At 42.3% G+C, this 16,219-nt stretch overlaps 3 protein-coding genes across 4 annotated transcripts; 1 reads left to right on the forward strand and 2 right to left on the reverse strand.

Annotated features, from left to right (window-relative positions):
• Nucleotides 1-354: 354 nt before the first annotated feature.
• si:dkey-222b8.4 (uncharacterized protein KIAA0895) lies at nucleotides 355-5,810 on the reverse strand. The gene is given in 8 exon segments (XM_046844249.1): nucleotides 355-663; nucleotides 1,270-1,367; nucleotides 1,461-1,604; nucleotides 1,607-1,765; nucleotides 1,848-1,980; nucleotides 2,089-2,232; nucleotides 2,426-3,029; nucleotides 5,576-5,810. Coding segments are annotated over 7 exon segments (1,119 nt in total). The 5' UTR covers nucleotides 2,699-3,029; nucleotides 5,576-5,810; the 3' UTR covers nucleotides 355-495.
• A 417-nt stretch (nucleotides 5,811-6,227) lies between these two features.
• chtopa (chromatin target of PRMT1a) lies at nucleotides 6,228-11,022 on the reverse strand. Its single transcript, XM_046844250.1, has 6 exons — nucleotides 10,720-11,022; nucleotides 9,519-9,614; nucleotides 8,327-8,477; nucleotides 8,047-8,227; nucleotides 7,818-7,949; nucleotides 6,228-7,260 (listed from the first exon to the last, which is right to left on the reverse strand). The coding sequence occupies exons 2-6, from the start codon at nucleotides 9,581-9,583 to the stop codon at nucleotides 7,055-7,057; spliced, it is 735 nt and encodes a 244-aa protein (XP_046700206.1). The 5' UTR covers nucleotides 9,584-9,614; nucleotides 10,720-11,022; the 3' UTR covers nucleotides 6,228-7,054.
• A 279-nt stretch (nucleotides 11,023-11,301) lies between these two features.
• On the forward strand, nucleotides 11,302-14,576 carry snapin (SNAP associated protein). Of its 2 annotated transcripts, XM_046844252.1 has the most exons (5): nucleotides 11,302-11,473; nucleotides 11,616-11,662; nucleotides 12,947-13,065; nucleotides 13,870-14,014; nucleotides 14,053-14,576. In XM_046844252.1, the coding sequence occupies exons 1-4, from the start codon at nucleotides 11,358-11,360 to the stop codon at nucleotides 13,975-13,977; spliced, it is 390 nt and encodes a 129-aa protein (XP_046700208.1). In that variant the 5' UTR covers nucleotides 11,302-11,357; the 3' UTR covers nucleotides 13,978-14,014; nucleotides 14,053-14,576. The 2 variants fall into 2 exon arrangements, with proteins under 2 accessions (XP_046700208.1, XP_046700207.1); XM_046844251.1 differs by having other exon boundaries at nucleotides 11,306-11,473; nucleotides 13,870-14,576.
• Nucleotides 14,577-16,219: the final 1,643 nt, after the last annotated feature.

The following is a 16,219-nucleotide window of genomic DNA, read 5'->3' on the forward strand; positions in this document are numbered from 1 at the left end:
AGGTGAGGTGAGGAGGCCTGGGGTGCATTCAGCATTTTAATGTTAAATAGGGTTGAAGCTCTACAGCAGGAGATCTTCCACACACTTCCAATCCATGGAAATCAGATCTTCGTGGAGCAGGCGACTTATCATGCTGGAATAGGTTTAGCTCTCCTGGTTCTAGTGATGCTAGAACATCCAAGGATGTCCTACACAATTGTGTGTAGAACTTTGAGGTAACAGTTTGGAGAGGAACGACATGTGTGTGGGAAAAGTCTGGTGTCTTGGGAGGTGGAGATCAGGAGACACGGAGGTGTGATTTCCTTCATCCTTCTATGAGTTTTAGAAAAATGTACTCTATGTTTCAGACGGAACGAAAAGGACACGTGGGTTTAATAAGAATCACTCTGGGGCTGCTTCATAGAGTTCTGACTGGTCTCTCTCTCTCACACACACACACACACACACAGGTTTTCAGGTCAGGTCAATGAGGAAATTGGAGATCACAGGGTTCTCCTAGTACTCTCTGATAAGCACCTGAAGCTCTTCATCGGTCAGCTGGTTGACCTCCATGATCTTTTGGAGCTGCTTGGTGTAAAGCGTGTGGTCTTGTAGGAAGTGCGGGATCCTCACGTTGTCCAGCACGGCCAGGCTCTTTAGGCGGTCCACGTCCTCGTAGGACACCTGTAACCAAATGTTCATGTGGTTTAGGTTCAAGCACGATGTAGATAAATTGTATTGATGAAAGCATTGGGACGCCTGAAATTCCCCTTTATTTTCCCTTTTACTTTAACTACCAAGACTCAAATCTGTTCCACCTCCAGGGTTTTGGAAGTATGTGGATAATTTCCTGCTATAGATTCTGTTCAACACCTTTGGGATGAATGTGAACACAGATCGTACCCCAGGCCTCTTCATCTCATCTACATCATTACCGATATTTTTCCGGTTCTCTGTCGTTACGAGAGCGGCCTCTAGAGGCGAATCGCTGACACCACATGGGCCTGCGCGCTGCACGAAGAGCGCTACATTGAATTTATTATTAATAATTGATTGATTATATAATAATATTTATTATTAAATATACTTGTTTATTTCCTTTTGCACATTTTCATGATTCAGTAATGTTTTTTTAATGTTTGTAATAAAAATCAGTACTATTTTACATGATGTGTGTGTTTGTTTTTATCCACTTTTTAAAAACTATCGGGCGATTAATCAGATATCGGCGAATACGATCCGACCCAGATCCACTATAGGTCCACCTCTAATATACAGTATGTTCTCTACCTTCCCAAGTGCCACGAGAAGCTGGAAGTCGATCTTCTGTCTGTGCCTGAGGATCTTGATGATGCCGTCCAGATACACCTGGTCCTTATTGAAGCAGCCTGAGCAGATGGACAAAAAGGAACGAGTTACAGCCTTGTTTCATTGTCCCTTGTTGTATTGTGTGTGTAAAGCAGAAAGGTGGAAGCTGGTACCAGGTTCCGAGGTGTCCGTCTGGCCTCGTTTGGCCCGTACGCAGTAGTCCCAGCGTGTCCCGGGGTCGTGGACGAAGCGTGCAAGCTCGTGGAAGAGCTGAGTGAAGGACATGTGCGCCGCCTGGTGGACGGTGTAGTAGAGAAAGCGGCGCGCCACAGCCACGGGTCTTCACGGAAGAGAACGCTGTGGATGCTGGCCAGACCCTCCTCGGTGGGGTTGATGGGCTTCAGGCCCAGCTCCCTCCGGCCGGCTCCTCTGCTCCACGGCTGCTGGCTGTTATTGATGCTGCGCAAGTAATGAGTACCTGTGCGGGACAGGGAGAACGTGAGCACACGTGAGCACGTGCGAGATATTTCATACGGAGCATAAAAACAGGACACACACACCGATCTCGTGTCTCAGCATGCCCTCGAGCCACTGCTCCCTGGCCATGGAGATGTTGATGGTAAGAGTTGGTCTGCCTTTCACCACGGTCATGGAAGCTCTGGAGAGCAGGTCACTGGTCAGGTGCACCACTATCTACACACACACACACACACACACACACACACACACACACACACACACACATATATAACATCTTATTTCACACTAGATGCTTGGATGTTCAGCTCGTGCCTCACGAACCTCTCCCACACAGTCTTCCTTCTCCATGTACTTCTTGACGTGAGCCCAGATTCGGCTCTTGCTCAGCAGGCTTCCTCCGGTGGCCTGCTCAAAGTTCTCGTAATTCCCATACTTGTTCAGAGCCAGCTCCATGATGCGCACTGCCTGAAAGAACATGTACAAGAACTCGTCATAGAGAGCAGCTATTTCAGAAGACCTTTCTTTTAAATCTTCTTGTAACCTCATGAGCTCAAACTACATCTGGTTATGTTTATGATGTTTATGGAATTATGAGATGTTGATGATGGAGGAGAAAAAAGATTTGCCAGGGTATGAAAAGTGTGAGGTAGACCGTTACCTGTGTGAGGAAGCGGTCAGAGGCTTTGCTGTGCTTTTCCAGGACATGTGGAGACACTGGGTTGCTGTATTCAAACTGTGGGTTGTACCTGAAGTCTGATTTAAAGAACTTGGCCTTCTCACTTTCCACATTGGATGGTTTAATGGCACTGAGGATGCACAGCTTCTTCGTTGAGTTTGCTCCATCTCTGGATCTGACTTGCGGTTGAGAAGCTCTAATCACATGGCTCCTGGGACGAGACGAGAGTCCCACAGAACTGCCAAAGATGATCATGTTGTTCTCAGACCAGGAAGAACGATAGATGTGTGGCTGGCAGATGTCTCCATAAGCATGATTTCCTGTTAGCAGAAAAGGCCTCTTTTCTCTGTGGTTAGACGCGAGACGATGTGCTGTGCTCTTTGGAACTGTCTGTAGGGGGAGTGCTTGAGCCAGGAGCCTACTTTCACCTCCTTGTTCTGGGAGAAGACTGAGCTGCTGGAGAACTGCTTCTTCAGGACAGTGGAAGACCAGTGTTCCATATACACCTGACTCGGGCTCACGGGCTTCTCCATGATGCTCAGCACACACTTTTTCGCAAAGTCTTTCTCAACCCAGTGGAGACGCTCTACAGAGAAATGCGAGAAAAGAAAGGAGGTAAAAATGGTGAAGACTAGAAAAAGAGGCGTGACCATTGTGGTGTCAGTCCCAGTAAAAAGGGCGTGGCTTAATAAAGGAGGCATGGCCTATGTTGTGTCAGTCCGATAATAAAGTTGTGGCTTAGTAAAAGAGGCGTGGCCTATATGGTGTCAGTCCAGTAAAAAGGTGTGGTTTAGTAGAAGAGGCATGGCCTGTGTGGTGCCAGTCCCGGTAAAAAGGTGTGGACTAATAGAGTAGACATGGCCCACGTGGTGTCCGTGGCAGTAATTAAGGCGTGGCCTAGTAATGGGGGCGTGGTCTATGTGCTTTTAAAGGTAAAATAAACCATGATTCAAATCATCTCAAACATGAAACAAAGTTTAATGAAAGTCATAATTTGTCTCTTTCCGTCTCATTGTCCTGGAAACCCGACAGCAGTGTCCTCATGACTACAACAAGTGAAATCGATACAGAACGAACAAATCAGAAGCCTTTGGTGGAGATTGATCGAGTTCTCCACAGGCATAATGAACCCTTTACAATGAGCCGACAGGAAACTGATAAATCCATTCGCTTACAGCCAGAACAAACCGAACATCTAATCCAACGTGTCCTGCTGCCCTACATACCAAATACAGGATGTTGTAAGCATGAAGATAATTATTTGTCTTTTACAATTGAAGCACGCTAAACTGACCTCAGTGGTTGGAGAGACAGAGGGTGAGATATATATATATATTGCTAAAAGTATTGGGTCTGCTCTTCTAATTCCCTTCACTCTTCTGGGAAGATGTTCCACCAGATGTTGGAGTGTTCTTATGGATATTTGTGTTCATCAGCCACAAGTGTATTATGAAAGTCAGGTACTGATGAAGGTGAGGAGACCTGGGGTGCAGTCAGCGTTCACATTCATCCCAAAGGTGTTCAGTAGGGATGAAATCAGAGCTCTATAGCAGGAGATCTTCCTCTCCAAAGCATCTAAACCAGATCTTCAAGAATCTCACTGTATGCACAGGGGCATCACCATGCTGGAGCAGGTTTGGGTTTCCAAGTTCAAGTGAATGCGACATTTTATTAAAGTGCATCTAAAGACAGTTTGGAAGAGGAACACAATAGCAGGAAAGGTCATGTGACCCAATACTTTTGGCAGTATAGTGTGAGCTCTGAGGACGTCCAGCGTCACGCTTACATTATAACGTTCCTGATTATTTTGGACAGTCGGAACACACAGGACTCGAGGCATCGAATCACACGGCCGGCGAGCTCCTAATGGGAGCGACGATCCGGAAAGACCACGTCTTCATCGTCATCACGGCCGATCAGTGTAACAAAACTACGTGATGTGAAAGTTTACTTGTGACACGGCGGTTTGTTTCTCGATGCACCAATAAATCATGTGACCAGGTTACGCTCAGATTATACAATAGATACGAGAATGCATAGAGAGGAGAGAGGGGGGTCTTGTGTTATAAGAAAAAACAACAAACAAACAAACAAACAAACAAACAGGTATATGGTGTAATTAGAGTCAAGTCAACATAAAACTTCTGCATCATACAATCAGAGATGGACAGAATTTATGATTCATGTTTTTCAAATATAATTTAGATTTTGAATAAAAAACACTTGTTTTGTATTTTTTCATTTTAAAGACTGTAAAGAAGTAAGAAGTTCTACATGATGACATCATTAAAAATGCAGCCCCTGATTGGTGCAGTATTTTTGCTCAGACTTGTTGAGATCAGAACAGAAAATGGATCCGTATGGAAGAAGGTTGTGAAGGTAAGAAACGTGCAGCTGCAAGCTTTCAAACAGGCGTCCAACAATTCATAAATAAACATTTGATGCTGAATGATGTCTTCTAAATGAAGTAGCTGTTTAGTAGAATCATGATCATTGCATGAATGACACATAATATATTATTATATTAATAATAAACAAATGACTTATTAATTAGAAACTTGTTGCTACGACTTGTTCATCATTCTGTTGATGTTACTGATGTGCAGAAGCCCTACATTACCAAACAACTCAATTAGGAGACAATTATGATTCTTTCACAAACTGTTCAAAACTGATTTTCATCTGGAAGATCAAAGGGATATTTGTGAATATTTGATCTGTTAACTGGTTGTATGTCAGATTTTATTCTGTTGCTATCAAACATTGTATTTAATCAACTAAATCAGTGTAATGGTGGAAAGATCAAACAGATCTGTTCAAATACATTTTGAGATCTGGTGTGTGTGTGTGTGTGTGTGTGTGTGTGTGTGTGTGTGTGCTGTATTTTGTAGTTTATTTTGATGTATGTGATTATAAAATAGATTTCGATGCATCTTTGCCCAACCCTGAATACAATCAACAATTAAGAGTAATAATAATAACTAGAACTAATAATAATAATAATAATAATAACTAAAAACTCTTGGAATTGCACAAGAAACTTGTCAACGTCTCCATTAAACTATTAATGTTCTACAGATGATCATCTATTCGTCCAAAAATGAGATTTTTTAGAAAATCCAGGAAACTCACCAGTAACTTGAATGGCTTCCAGCATGTCTGAGCTCCTTCTCTGATCAATCTGGTGATCTTCTGAACACACACACACACACACACACACACACACACACACACACGCGCTCTCTCTCTCTCTCTTCGTGTGTGTGTGTGTCTCGGTCTCTCTTTAAACTTCTACTGAACAGTGAGGTTCCGCTCGGAAACTCAGCTTGCGGCGTCTAGTTTCCATGGAAACCTTACGTCATCTCCGTGCGACGGTCCAGGATCTCTAAGATAACCTATACCAGTACATTATTGTTTTAAAAATATATGAAATTGTTTATCATATCTGAATTACACGCTAATGCTTTTTTTTGCGTATTCTTCCTCACAAAAGTCGCATCTATGGTCTTTTTGCTGTCTCGGAAATGACGTCACCAATATGACGGACAGCACCAGGCGATATTTTTTATTGTAAAATAATTAACACATCAGAAGAGGAAAATGATAAATCATACGACACTCGTTTAATATTTAAATTTTATTGCTATGCTTCGAGCTCGTGCCTTCATTTATCCTCAGACGCTAATAAACTTCCGGGTTTGGGCGTCCATGCTCTTAGTTGCTAAGCAACAGTGAGCTGAGAATGAAGTGAACACAGATTATAGAGGGTAAAGTAAACCATGAGTCGTCTTTGATCACTTTATTGCTATATTTTTGTCTCAGAAGGTGTAAGAGCAGATTTATACACCGCCAACGTCCTGAAATCTTTCACACAAACACAAAATGCTGAGAAAAATAAAGATCTATAATCCTCAGTCAGTATCGGAGGAACATCCAGAGAGACGTATCGATCACCAGAGACACCACAGGACTAAGCAAAGCTGAAATACGTCGGATGTACATGAGATATATATAGGTTTCAATTGTTTGGGGGAAAATAAATTCACATTCAGTATCGGAGACAAAACCCGCAGTCAATCGGGGCTAAAATTTATTAAAAAGCAACGTAAAAATAATCGTTCAATTACAACATGTGTAGTGGAGTTTTTTTTTTCACATCAGGATCGAGTGCATCAAAATAAAATCGCAATAAAAGGGGGCATGTGGCAGGACAGTAAAATTCAGCAACAGCACGTGGCAGAACATCAGATTAGATATTAGAGATCAACACTGACACTATTACCACTAATAAAGTCCAGTTCAATAGAAAATCAGGGCTAAAAGTCTGTGTTGTGTGGGTCCATATCAGGGCAGAGGTCATAGTTACAGGACAGGGGTGTTTCCAGATGTTCCACCGTGTCCACGTTCCTTCCATTTCTCTTGGCATTGGGTGAACACTAAATGATCCTACGCTGTATAAACGGTTCAGTACGCACAGCTCTCCGGAGAACAGATCACCATTTCCGAGAGAGTGAGTAGCGTTTAGATTTGGAAATCGGACATTCAGGGGAAAAGAATAACTCCTGTAACTCTAGGCCTAGCTGAGAGGATAACGAGGTGTACAGGTGCGGATCACTCCATGCTCTCCGGGTCGGCTTGGGCCATGTACGCGTCCAGCTCTGCGTCAAGGTGCCCCTTGGTTTTGGACATGTAGGCGTCCAGTTGATTGTCCAGCTGTTCCCTGGTGACAACAGGACGTCCGGCTCCTCTGCCTCCTCTACCGCCTCGACCGCGGCCTCTCCCGAGGAAACCGCCGCGACCCCGCAGACCTCCGCGACCTGGACCGAAGGTACAGCATCGTCAACACAAATATATTTCAATTCTATGAAATTTCATAACAAGGCCTTTGAATTATTTTTCAATGATGCAGTTCAGCCACTGCAGTTACACTTCCTGTTAACTGTATGCATACATCAGGGCTCCTTTATTAGTTGAACGATACCGATATCCACGTTGGATCGCAATCACCAATAACCGACTGACCTACCGACAGTTTTTAAAATAGATACTGGATAAAAAAACATAACACTAAACTTTATTACAAAAAAAAATTAAATCATGAAAATGTGATAAAGAAATAAATATCAAGAAAAATGCATTCAAACTAAACAACGTAACATTCCAAATAAATAAATAACCAATACATCCTAAAAAAAAAAAACCTACACTTTAAATTAACAGCATGTGGCATCAGTGTTTCACCTCTAGAGGCCACTCTTTTACTGGATAACGCAACCCGGAAAAACTATCAGCATACGTTTTTTCCTGATTAAATAAGCAAAACCGATGAATCGTTCGACCTCTAGCCATTTGTTTAACACGTTTATCTCTTCACCTCGGGGTCCGGCTCCTCCGCGTGCTGCTCCTCGGCCGATCAGAGCAGCTCCTCGACCTGTGGCTCCTCCACGCTGACGCATTCCTCTGCGAATACCCAGACGCCCGGGACCACCTCGGCCCTTCAGCTGACCTATCATCATACACACACCCCCCGTATCAGTCAATGACTGGTTTGTTCCAAAGTTTTGGATCGAAGATCTAAGATTTGTAAGCCTGTTAGCACACACCTCTTAGGACCAGCGCTCCTCTCATGGCGCTTCCTCGTCCACGTCCTCTGAGTCCTCGCATAGCTCCTCGCATTCCTGGCACACCGAAGCCCCGTCCCCCGACGGCTCCGCGCATCAGCGATCCGATGGGCCGTCCCAGCCGTGCCTGGATGTTGCTCTTTCCCAGCCTCTGCTTTAGGCTCTGCACAGAAAAGAGATTATATTAAACCAATCCCGTGGAAGGAATCGACGCCTTTAGGTTTAAATTTCCGGTGTGGCCCCACCCCCCCTCTGCCCGTACCTGTTTGTGCTGCAGCGCCGCCTGCACCGACGGCCTGTTCTCCATCTGCTGGGCGAGACGCCGGTTCCTGGCGCTGGCCATGTGCTGCTGCTGCATGGTGGCCCGGATGCTAACGGCGGTCGGCTGCTTGTTCTTCATCATGTTTGTGAAGCTTGTGGGACACAACCGAAAGGAGCGGAGAGCGAAAGAGAGAGAGAGAGAAAGAAAGAGAGAAAAAGAAAGAGGGGGGATACGAGGAAAGGAGGTTTCCAAATCAAATCACTTCACACACCATGGACTCAGCCGCAGGGGGAACCTGCAGCAAATCACTGAAGGCCTGTTATCAGGCGCACTCCTTTTTATCCCTCTCATTACACTCTCTCTCTTTGTAACGTCTGTTGACACCCCAATATTTTTTTAACCAAAAAAACATGTAAACGTCTAAAAGAAGAGAGGAAAAGAATGAACAGAGACAGAAACCAGAGGAAGGAAGAGGAATTTTAGAGTCTGTGCCACTTACGGGCCACCGTATCCTCACCATCGGGTTCGGACCGCGAGGGCCCAGGACTTGGGTGGGGTGCGGGGCAACTCGGCCTCTTACAGCCCGGACCGCGACCTCTAACGGGTTTTTTTAACTCGTGAAGGAAACGGGGGAAGGGGAGGATGGGAGCGGGTCACGTCCGGGCACGGGCCGAGCGCCTTGTGTGAAAGAGTGAGAAAAGATGAAGGGAATGAAGAGGAGGAGGAAAAAATGAAAGAAGGGTGTCAGAAGTGAGAGAGTTTGTTTGCGAGAGAGCAAGAAATCTGGCATTTTCTTTCTTTGTGGTTTCTTTAAATCTTATCTGTGCCATGTTTGAGGGGGTTCTGCTGCAGGAATCTTACCTCACCGTGATTACACACCCCCTCTCACCTCAGAGTGTGTGCACTGCTTACACAAGATGGCGGACGCTACGGAAAGAGCACCGGCGCGTCTCTCGTACGAGGGCGTGGCTTGTAGACGTTAATTGTCCCTCTGCCATGTTGAGTGAGCAGTGCACGCACCGTGGACAGTCTGGCGTCCGTTCCTGTCCTGCTCTGCTCTGGAATCTCCCCTCATTGCCCTCCACCGAGCACGGCTTCCTGCACCGTGCCTTAAGTATCTCTGCATGATTTTTTTCTGCTTTCTCTCCCACCCGGGCTTGAGATTGTGCTGTCAGGATGCGTGGAGCCTCACCGCTCGTTCAGCGACACCTTGGTGGTGCTTTTCAGCACGAATTTTTGAGTAGAGGGGGAGCTCATTTTCTTCTCTCGCTCGCCGGCCGGCCCGGTCCTGTGAGGAGGAAACCAATCAAACGGGTTTAGTCCCATTAGAGCACGTCTTTATTCCATTAGAGCACACTATAGTCCCCAATAGAACACGTCTGTATTCCAATAGAACACGTCTGTATTCCATTAGAGCACGTCTGTATTCCATTAGAGCACACTATAGTCCCCAATAGAACACGTCTGTATTCCAATAGAACACGTCTGTATTCCATTAGAGCAAGTCTTTATTCCATTAGAGCACGCTATAGTCCCCAGTAGAACACGTCTGTATTCCATTAGAACACGTCTGTATTCCATTAGAATGCGTTTTATTCCACCAGAACACGTTTTTTTAACCGTTATAACGCTCTTTCCCATTTTAACGTAATTGTTTTATAATTTTGGGTTTGTTTGTTAATTTTCCCACTCTAACAATCTTTTTCTTCCATTATAAGACGCCTTTACCCCATTATAACATGCTTCTTTTATAATTGTGGATTTGTTTGTCAAATTTAACACGTTTTTCCATTATGACGTGCAAATTTCTTCCATTATAACATGCTTTTTATTCCATAATGTGTTTTCTCCAATATAACAAGCTTTTCTCTCATTATAAGACGTTTTTTTCCCCCTCATTATAACACGCTTGTCATTATAACGTGTTTCTCATTATAACACGTTTTTATTAACACGTTATTATTTTATAACACGCTTTTATCTCTATTATTTTAGGAGGAAATAAATTAAGAGGATTTTAGAGTGGAAAAAATGTCTAATAAATACAATAGAGACCAAAAGCTGTGCATGTCCATATATATATATATATATATATATATATATATATATATATATATATATATATATATATAAATATAAAATGCACTTTATAGAATAACAGTCTTCTACACTATAAACTGTGCACTACACATGTAATAAACACTTTATTAACTTGTAAATCTGGAGTCATTTTCTATCATTAGATATTTTGATGTATATAAACTGAACTGGACGCCATTTTTCCTCACAGCTCTTAAACCTGGTTTCAAGGTTGGAGTTATGATATTTATTCAACTCAAACATCCTATAAACAGAAAAACATTTGAAACATGATTATTTTCAGGTGTACTTACTTTGTTTTCGAGTGTTTGTGGATTTAATATTGTAATATTGATCAGGTTTTCCGGCTCACGCGCTACTTAGCTAGCTAGCTAACTGACCCAGCTGATGACTAGCTCCTCGAACTTCCGGTTTAAAAAAAAAAAAAAACAGAAGGCGTATTTATGTTTTTATTTAAACCCCAAACCCCCTCTCTTTCTAAAATCAAAAACAGATCCTGTGTAGAAGATACTCTGGAGGAAAACCCGATGATGGAGCTATAAAGCGGAACTACAACCTCCTGCCCTGTCGCTCATCACAAAATGGTGCAAACAGCTGCGACACGGGAAAATGGAGGCTGAGAACCCGCCCACTCTGTGGTGTTCTTAACTGTGATTGGCTAGTGCGTCAAGTCATTCCTGATTATGATTGGGTGATTTAGAAGTCATTCACGTCTTGTCTTTGAAGTACATAAAAATAGTTTAAAGCGCGTGGATTTTGGAATTGATATAAAAATTAAACAGGTATGTTATAACATTATTTTTTCACGTATATACCAGTAAAGTTACAACGGTTTTCGGTTTAAAAATATATATACATATATAAAATAAATAAATAAAATCTGTGAGATCACGTGAGATTTTTCCAAGACGGGTCACAAGACACAGGCAAGATGGCGGCGGTCGCAGTGGTGGAAACCCCGTCCGGGAAAGATGCTATCGCAGAAGGGCTGATGGATCTCCTGCAGCCGGCGGTGCAGCAGCTCGATTTACACGTGCACGCCGTGAGGTGAGTGGAAACACGTCTGGAGCGATGTGGGGTCACGAGTACAGCGTTCACACCGGGGCCCTGGTGCACTGTTTACATGTTTACATCTGTTTATACATCAGGTCTATGAATGAGGTGTAAATGTTGTGTTTTCTGCACACAGGGAGAGTCAAGTGGAGCTTCGAGAACATATCGACAACCTGGCGACTGGTGACTGATTCTGATTCATTCATTTCTTCTGTAGTGAAACGTTTATGTTAATATTCTAAACTATAACACACTAAAACACTCCATTCTTTACAACAATGTGCTTTTTCCCTTTATAACATCTCTTTCCCCATTACACCATGCATTATTTCTATAACTATTCCATTATAACACATTTATAACATGCTTGTCCCCATTATAACCCTCTCTTTCCCATTATAACCAGCTTTCCCCCATTATAAACCACTCTTTCCCATTATAACCACCTTTCCCCCATTATAAACCACTCTTTCCCATTATAACCAGCTTTCCCCCATTATAAACCACTCTTTCCCATTATAACCAGCTTTCCCCAATTATAACCCACTCTTTCCCATTATAACCAGCTTTCCCCCATTATAACCCTCTCTTTCCCATTATAACCAGCTTTCCCCCATTATAACCCACCCTTTCCCATTATAACCACCTTTCCCCCATTATAAACCATTCTTTCCCATTATAACCAGCTTTCCCCATTATAACCACCTTTCCCCATTATAACCACCTTTCCCCATTATAACCACCCTTTCCCCATTATAACCACCTTTCCCCATTATAACCACCCTTTCCCCATTATAACCAGCTTTCCCCATTATAACCAGCTTTCCCCATTATAACCCACTCTTTCCCATTATAACCAGCTTTCCCCATTATAAACCACTCTTTCCCATTATAACACGCTTCCCCATTATAACCCACCCTTTCCCCATTATAACCACCTTTCCCCCATTATAACCACCCTTTCCCATTATAACCACCTTTCCCCCATTATAAACCACTCTTTCCCATTATAACCTGCTTTTCCCCAATTATAACCCACTCTTTCCCATTATAACCAGCTTTCCCCCCATTATAACCCACTCTTTCCCATTATAACATGCTTCCCCCATTATAACCCACTCTTTCCCATTATAACCAGCTTTCCCCCCATTATAAACCACTGTTTCCCATTATAACCTGCTTTTCCCCCATTAAAACCAACCCTTTCCCATTATAACCCACTGTTTCCCATTATAACCTGCTTTTCCCCCATTATAACCCACTCTTTCCCCAATTTAAAACACATTTGTTTACATTAAAACCAATTTTCACCATAATAAGATGCTTTTTCTTATTATAACTCACCTTTTCCCATTATAATGCACTTTTTTCTAATAATACACACTTTTCTGATTATAACATGCTTATTATTCATTATAACACGCTCTTCATGGTTATAACATGCTTTTTTCCCCCATTATGTTTCAGAGCTCTGCAGAATCAACGAACACCAGAAAGTCGCTCTTGATTTGGACCCGTATGTGAAGAAGCTGCTGAATGCCAGACGCAGAGTCGTTTTGGTCAATAACATCCTACAGAATGCACAAGTTAGTCGATCGCTTTATACACACACACACACACACACACACACATAATAAATTAACGCACTACACTTTTTATTATATTGATTAAATTGAGTAATAAAATAAATTTGCACAAATTAAATTGATTTAATAAAATGAAATAAATTGAAAAAAATTAATTATTAATTGTTTACATTTGTTAGACCCCATTTGTATAATACAGATGTTTGTGTGTTTTATATTTATTATTCTAAAGATATGATCTACGTAACTTCTACTTATTCCAGCATACTGAAATATCTTCATTCCTTCCATCCTTCATTTATTCGCTCCCTCGTTATGTGGAAGTGTCAGGATTTTCTCCTTTTAAGAGAAATTCTTGAAGCTGGACATAAAACTCCATAACTCCATAACACTAGCGTTAGCCGTTAGACACTACTTGGTTAGCAGCTAATGCTAGCGCTATGGATTGTTTTTAGCGTATTTTAATAAGAAATAAAAATAAATAATTGATTTGAATAAATAACATTTATTCACAATGTTATTTACTCAGATATAAAATATAAAACTCCACAGAAAAATGTATTTGAAATCACTTAACATTTGTTTTACTGATGCACCAAGTTTCAGATGGAGCACCAAAATCCACCATTGCACATCCGGCAATTAAATGCGTCCGTGTGGAAACATGGCGAAAGTTTAGATTAGTTTTAATGATTCGTTGGTTTGTGCGATCAAATCCAAAGCTCTTGGAGGCAGATCAAATCATTCTTAAAGTGTGTGTGTGTTCCACCATTCACCCGTTCTCCTTCCCTTTGCTCGTCGCAGGAACGGTTACGCCGTTTGAACCACAACGTCGCGAAGGAAACGGCACGTCGGAAAACCATGCTGGAAACGTCCGGAGCGTTTTCCGCTCGCTCTCCCAGCAAGCCGTGACGAGAGACGGCTTAATCAGACGTTTCATGAGACGTTCCTGTGTATGATGGCGGACGCAGTGAACTCCACACGGCACTGTTCAGCACTGAGGCTCCTGTCCATGTACAGAGAGCTTTCTATAAATATATGTATATACGTATGCCTTCAATGATGCAGCCTGGTGACTGAATGATTTTTAATGATCTGCACCAGGATTTAACGTTCTTTGTACGGTACCGCTGCAGGTATCCTCAGATCAGAGGTTCTTCAGCTTGCACACCTCGAGATCAGGTCAAGAGGAATGGAGCACCCTTCTGTATGTGCATCAGGTTCTCCATGATTTTATTAGCGATCTCATTGCGTGTGGAATGAACCACTCGGGGTCAGGGGGTGTTCACCATGACCATGCTCAAATCCATTTTCTCCTACCATGAAATGTTTTATTCCCCACAGAAATTCTTTTTTTTATTGATTAAAGAAAGAGATTTATTACTATTTGTTCCTGGTTGCTTTAAAGCGGCTCTCTAACCTGCACTACCTTCTGCAGTGCTTTTAATTTATATTGCTTTCTTCTGACACTGGAGACTTCCTTCCATAAATAAACATTATTGTTCGTCTGATGTGTGTGTTTGTTTATTCAGGTCTTTGTTATAGTGAATGTTTTGTGTGGAAACTGTTACCAGGACAGATTTTAAATGATCATGTTTAATGTAAACTTGAGATTTGCCTGGACGGAGGATTTAGGACCACATGTAGACCCTGGAAATTCTCCTGAAAGGCTGTTTAAAGTTGACAGAGTGCACTGGAGACCTACGTAGTGATGTGGTAGAGGCACACGTTTGCCTTCTGTTGAAATAAATCACTACAGTAATAAAAATGAGTTGGGGTTAGGGTTGGGGCCGTTTTTGTTTTTTGTCAATCTGTAATGTATATCAGCCGCTTTACTCTTATTTAAAGATCTGATGAACGTTTATAAAATGAATAAATAAAGGAACTGGCAGTAGAACTGCTATAATACACTACTTAAGTATTGGGACACCTGACTTTTCCAGCCATACGTGAGCTCCTTGAAGATCTGGTTTACATTTTTTGGAGAGGAAGATCTCCTGCTATAGAGCTCTGATCTCATCCCTACTAAACACATTTGGGATAAATGTAAATGCTGACTGCACCCCAGGTCTCCTCACCTACATCAGTACCTGCCTTTCATAATACCCTTGTGACTGATGAACACAAATATCCATAAACACTCCAAAATCTGGTGGAACATCTTCCCAGAAGAGTGGAGGGAATTATAAGATAAAAAATGGAAAATGTGCAATGTGATGCTCAAAAATCACATGTGGGAGCTGGTCAGCAAATCACTATAGCGACAACTACACCATTTAAGTTCCACCACATACAGGAATTCTTCATGAAGTTTAGTAAAGGACATTAGGAAACATCTACAATAGCTTTCTCACTGCATACGTGTTTACTGCTCTGGACTCACACCTGAACCTCCATCCAAACACAATCCAGAGTGTGAAGAGAGATCCCGAATGCAACCGAGCTGCATGTAAGATTGCTGGTAGTAAAAGTATGTGTCCATCAAACGTATTAAAGTGGAGAATGAAGGAACGTGGAGTTGTTTCTGTAGCAGTGAAATATCAGCTATGTGCTTCTCCCGCAAAAATAATGAATGTTTTGTAATTGGAGAAGCAGGAAGGTGGCTGCAGCTGACCTCGGCTCCGGGTCGCCAGGGTGGGTGAGGGTCCGGGGTGGATTTCTAAACCAGGCTAAAGATCACGAGGAGGAAGTCATTAGAAGATGAAGGTGGAGGTCATGCGGCGCTCGCCCTCAACGTGATTCTAATGATGACAGAGTGAAGACGTCTGAAAAGCCACGACTCGAGGAACTCTTTCACAAATCCTGTCTTATATTTTACAGTTCTTGGTCATGAATGTCCATATGATGCATCTATGCACTGTCTATCTGAAACCCAATACCCACAATGCACCATTCTGCTGTTATATATAACACAGAGGGAAAATGTGTGACTTTTCTGAGAATCCTGAGAACTTTTATATTCCGTATTTACATTTTATATGACAGAGTTGCATTTGTTGTTTATTCATTGTTTTTAATTCAGAATGTTCTAAATGACTCTCACCAATATGAGTCGACTCTTCGGCTACCAAATGACTCATCCTCTGATTCCACCCCAAAAAAAAAACAAAAAAACAATTGATGGCAAATAACAAACCATTCTGCCATTTTTTCC

Source organism: Silurus meridionalis, chromosome 29 (genome assembly GCF_014805685.1).
Source record: "Silurus meridionalis isolate SWU-2019-XX chromosome 29, ASM1480568v1, whole genome shotgun sequence".
NCBI lineage: Eukaryota > Metazoa > Chordata > Actinopteri > Siluriformes > Siluridae > Silurus > Silurus meridionalis.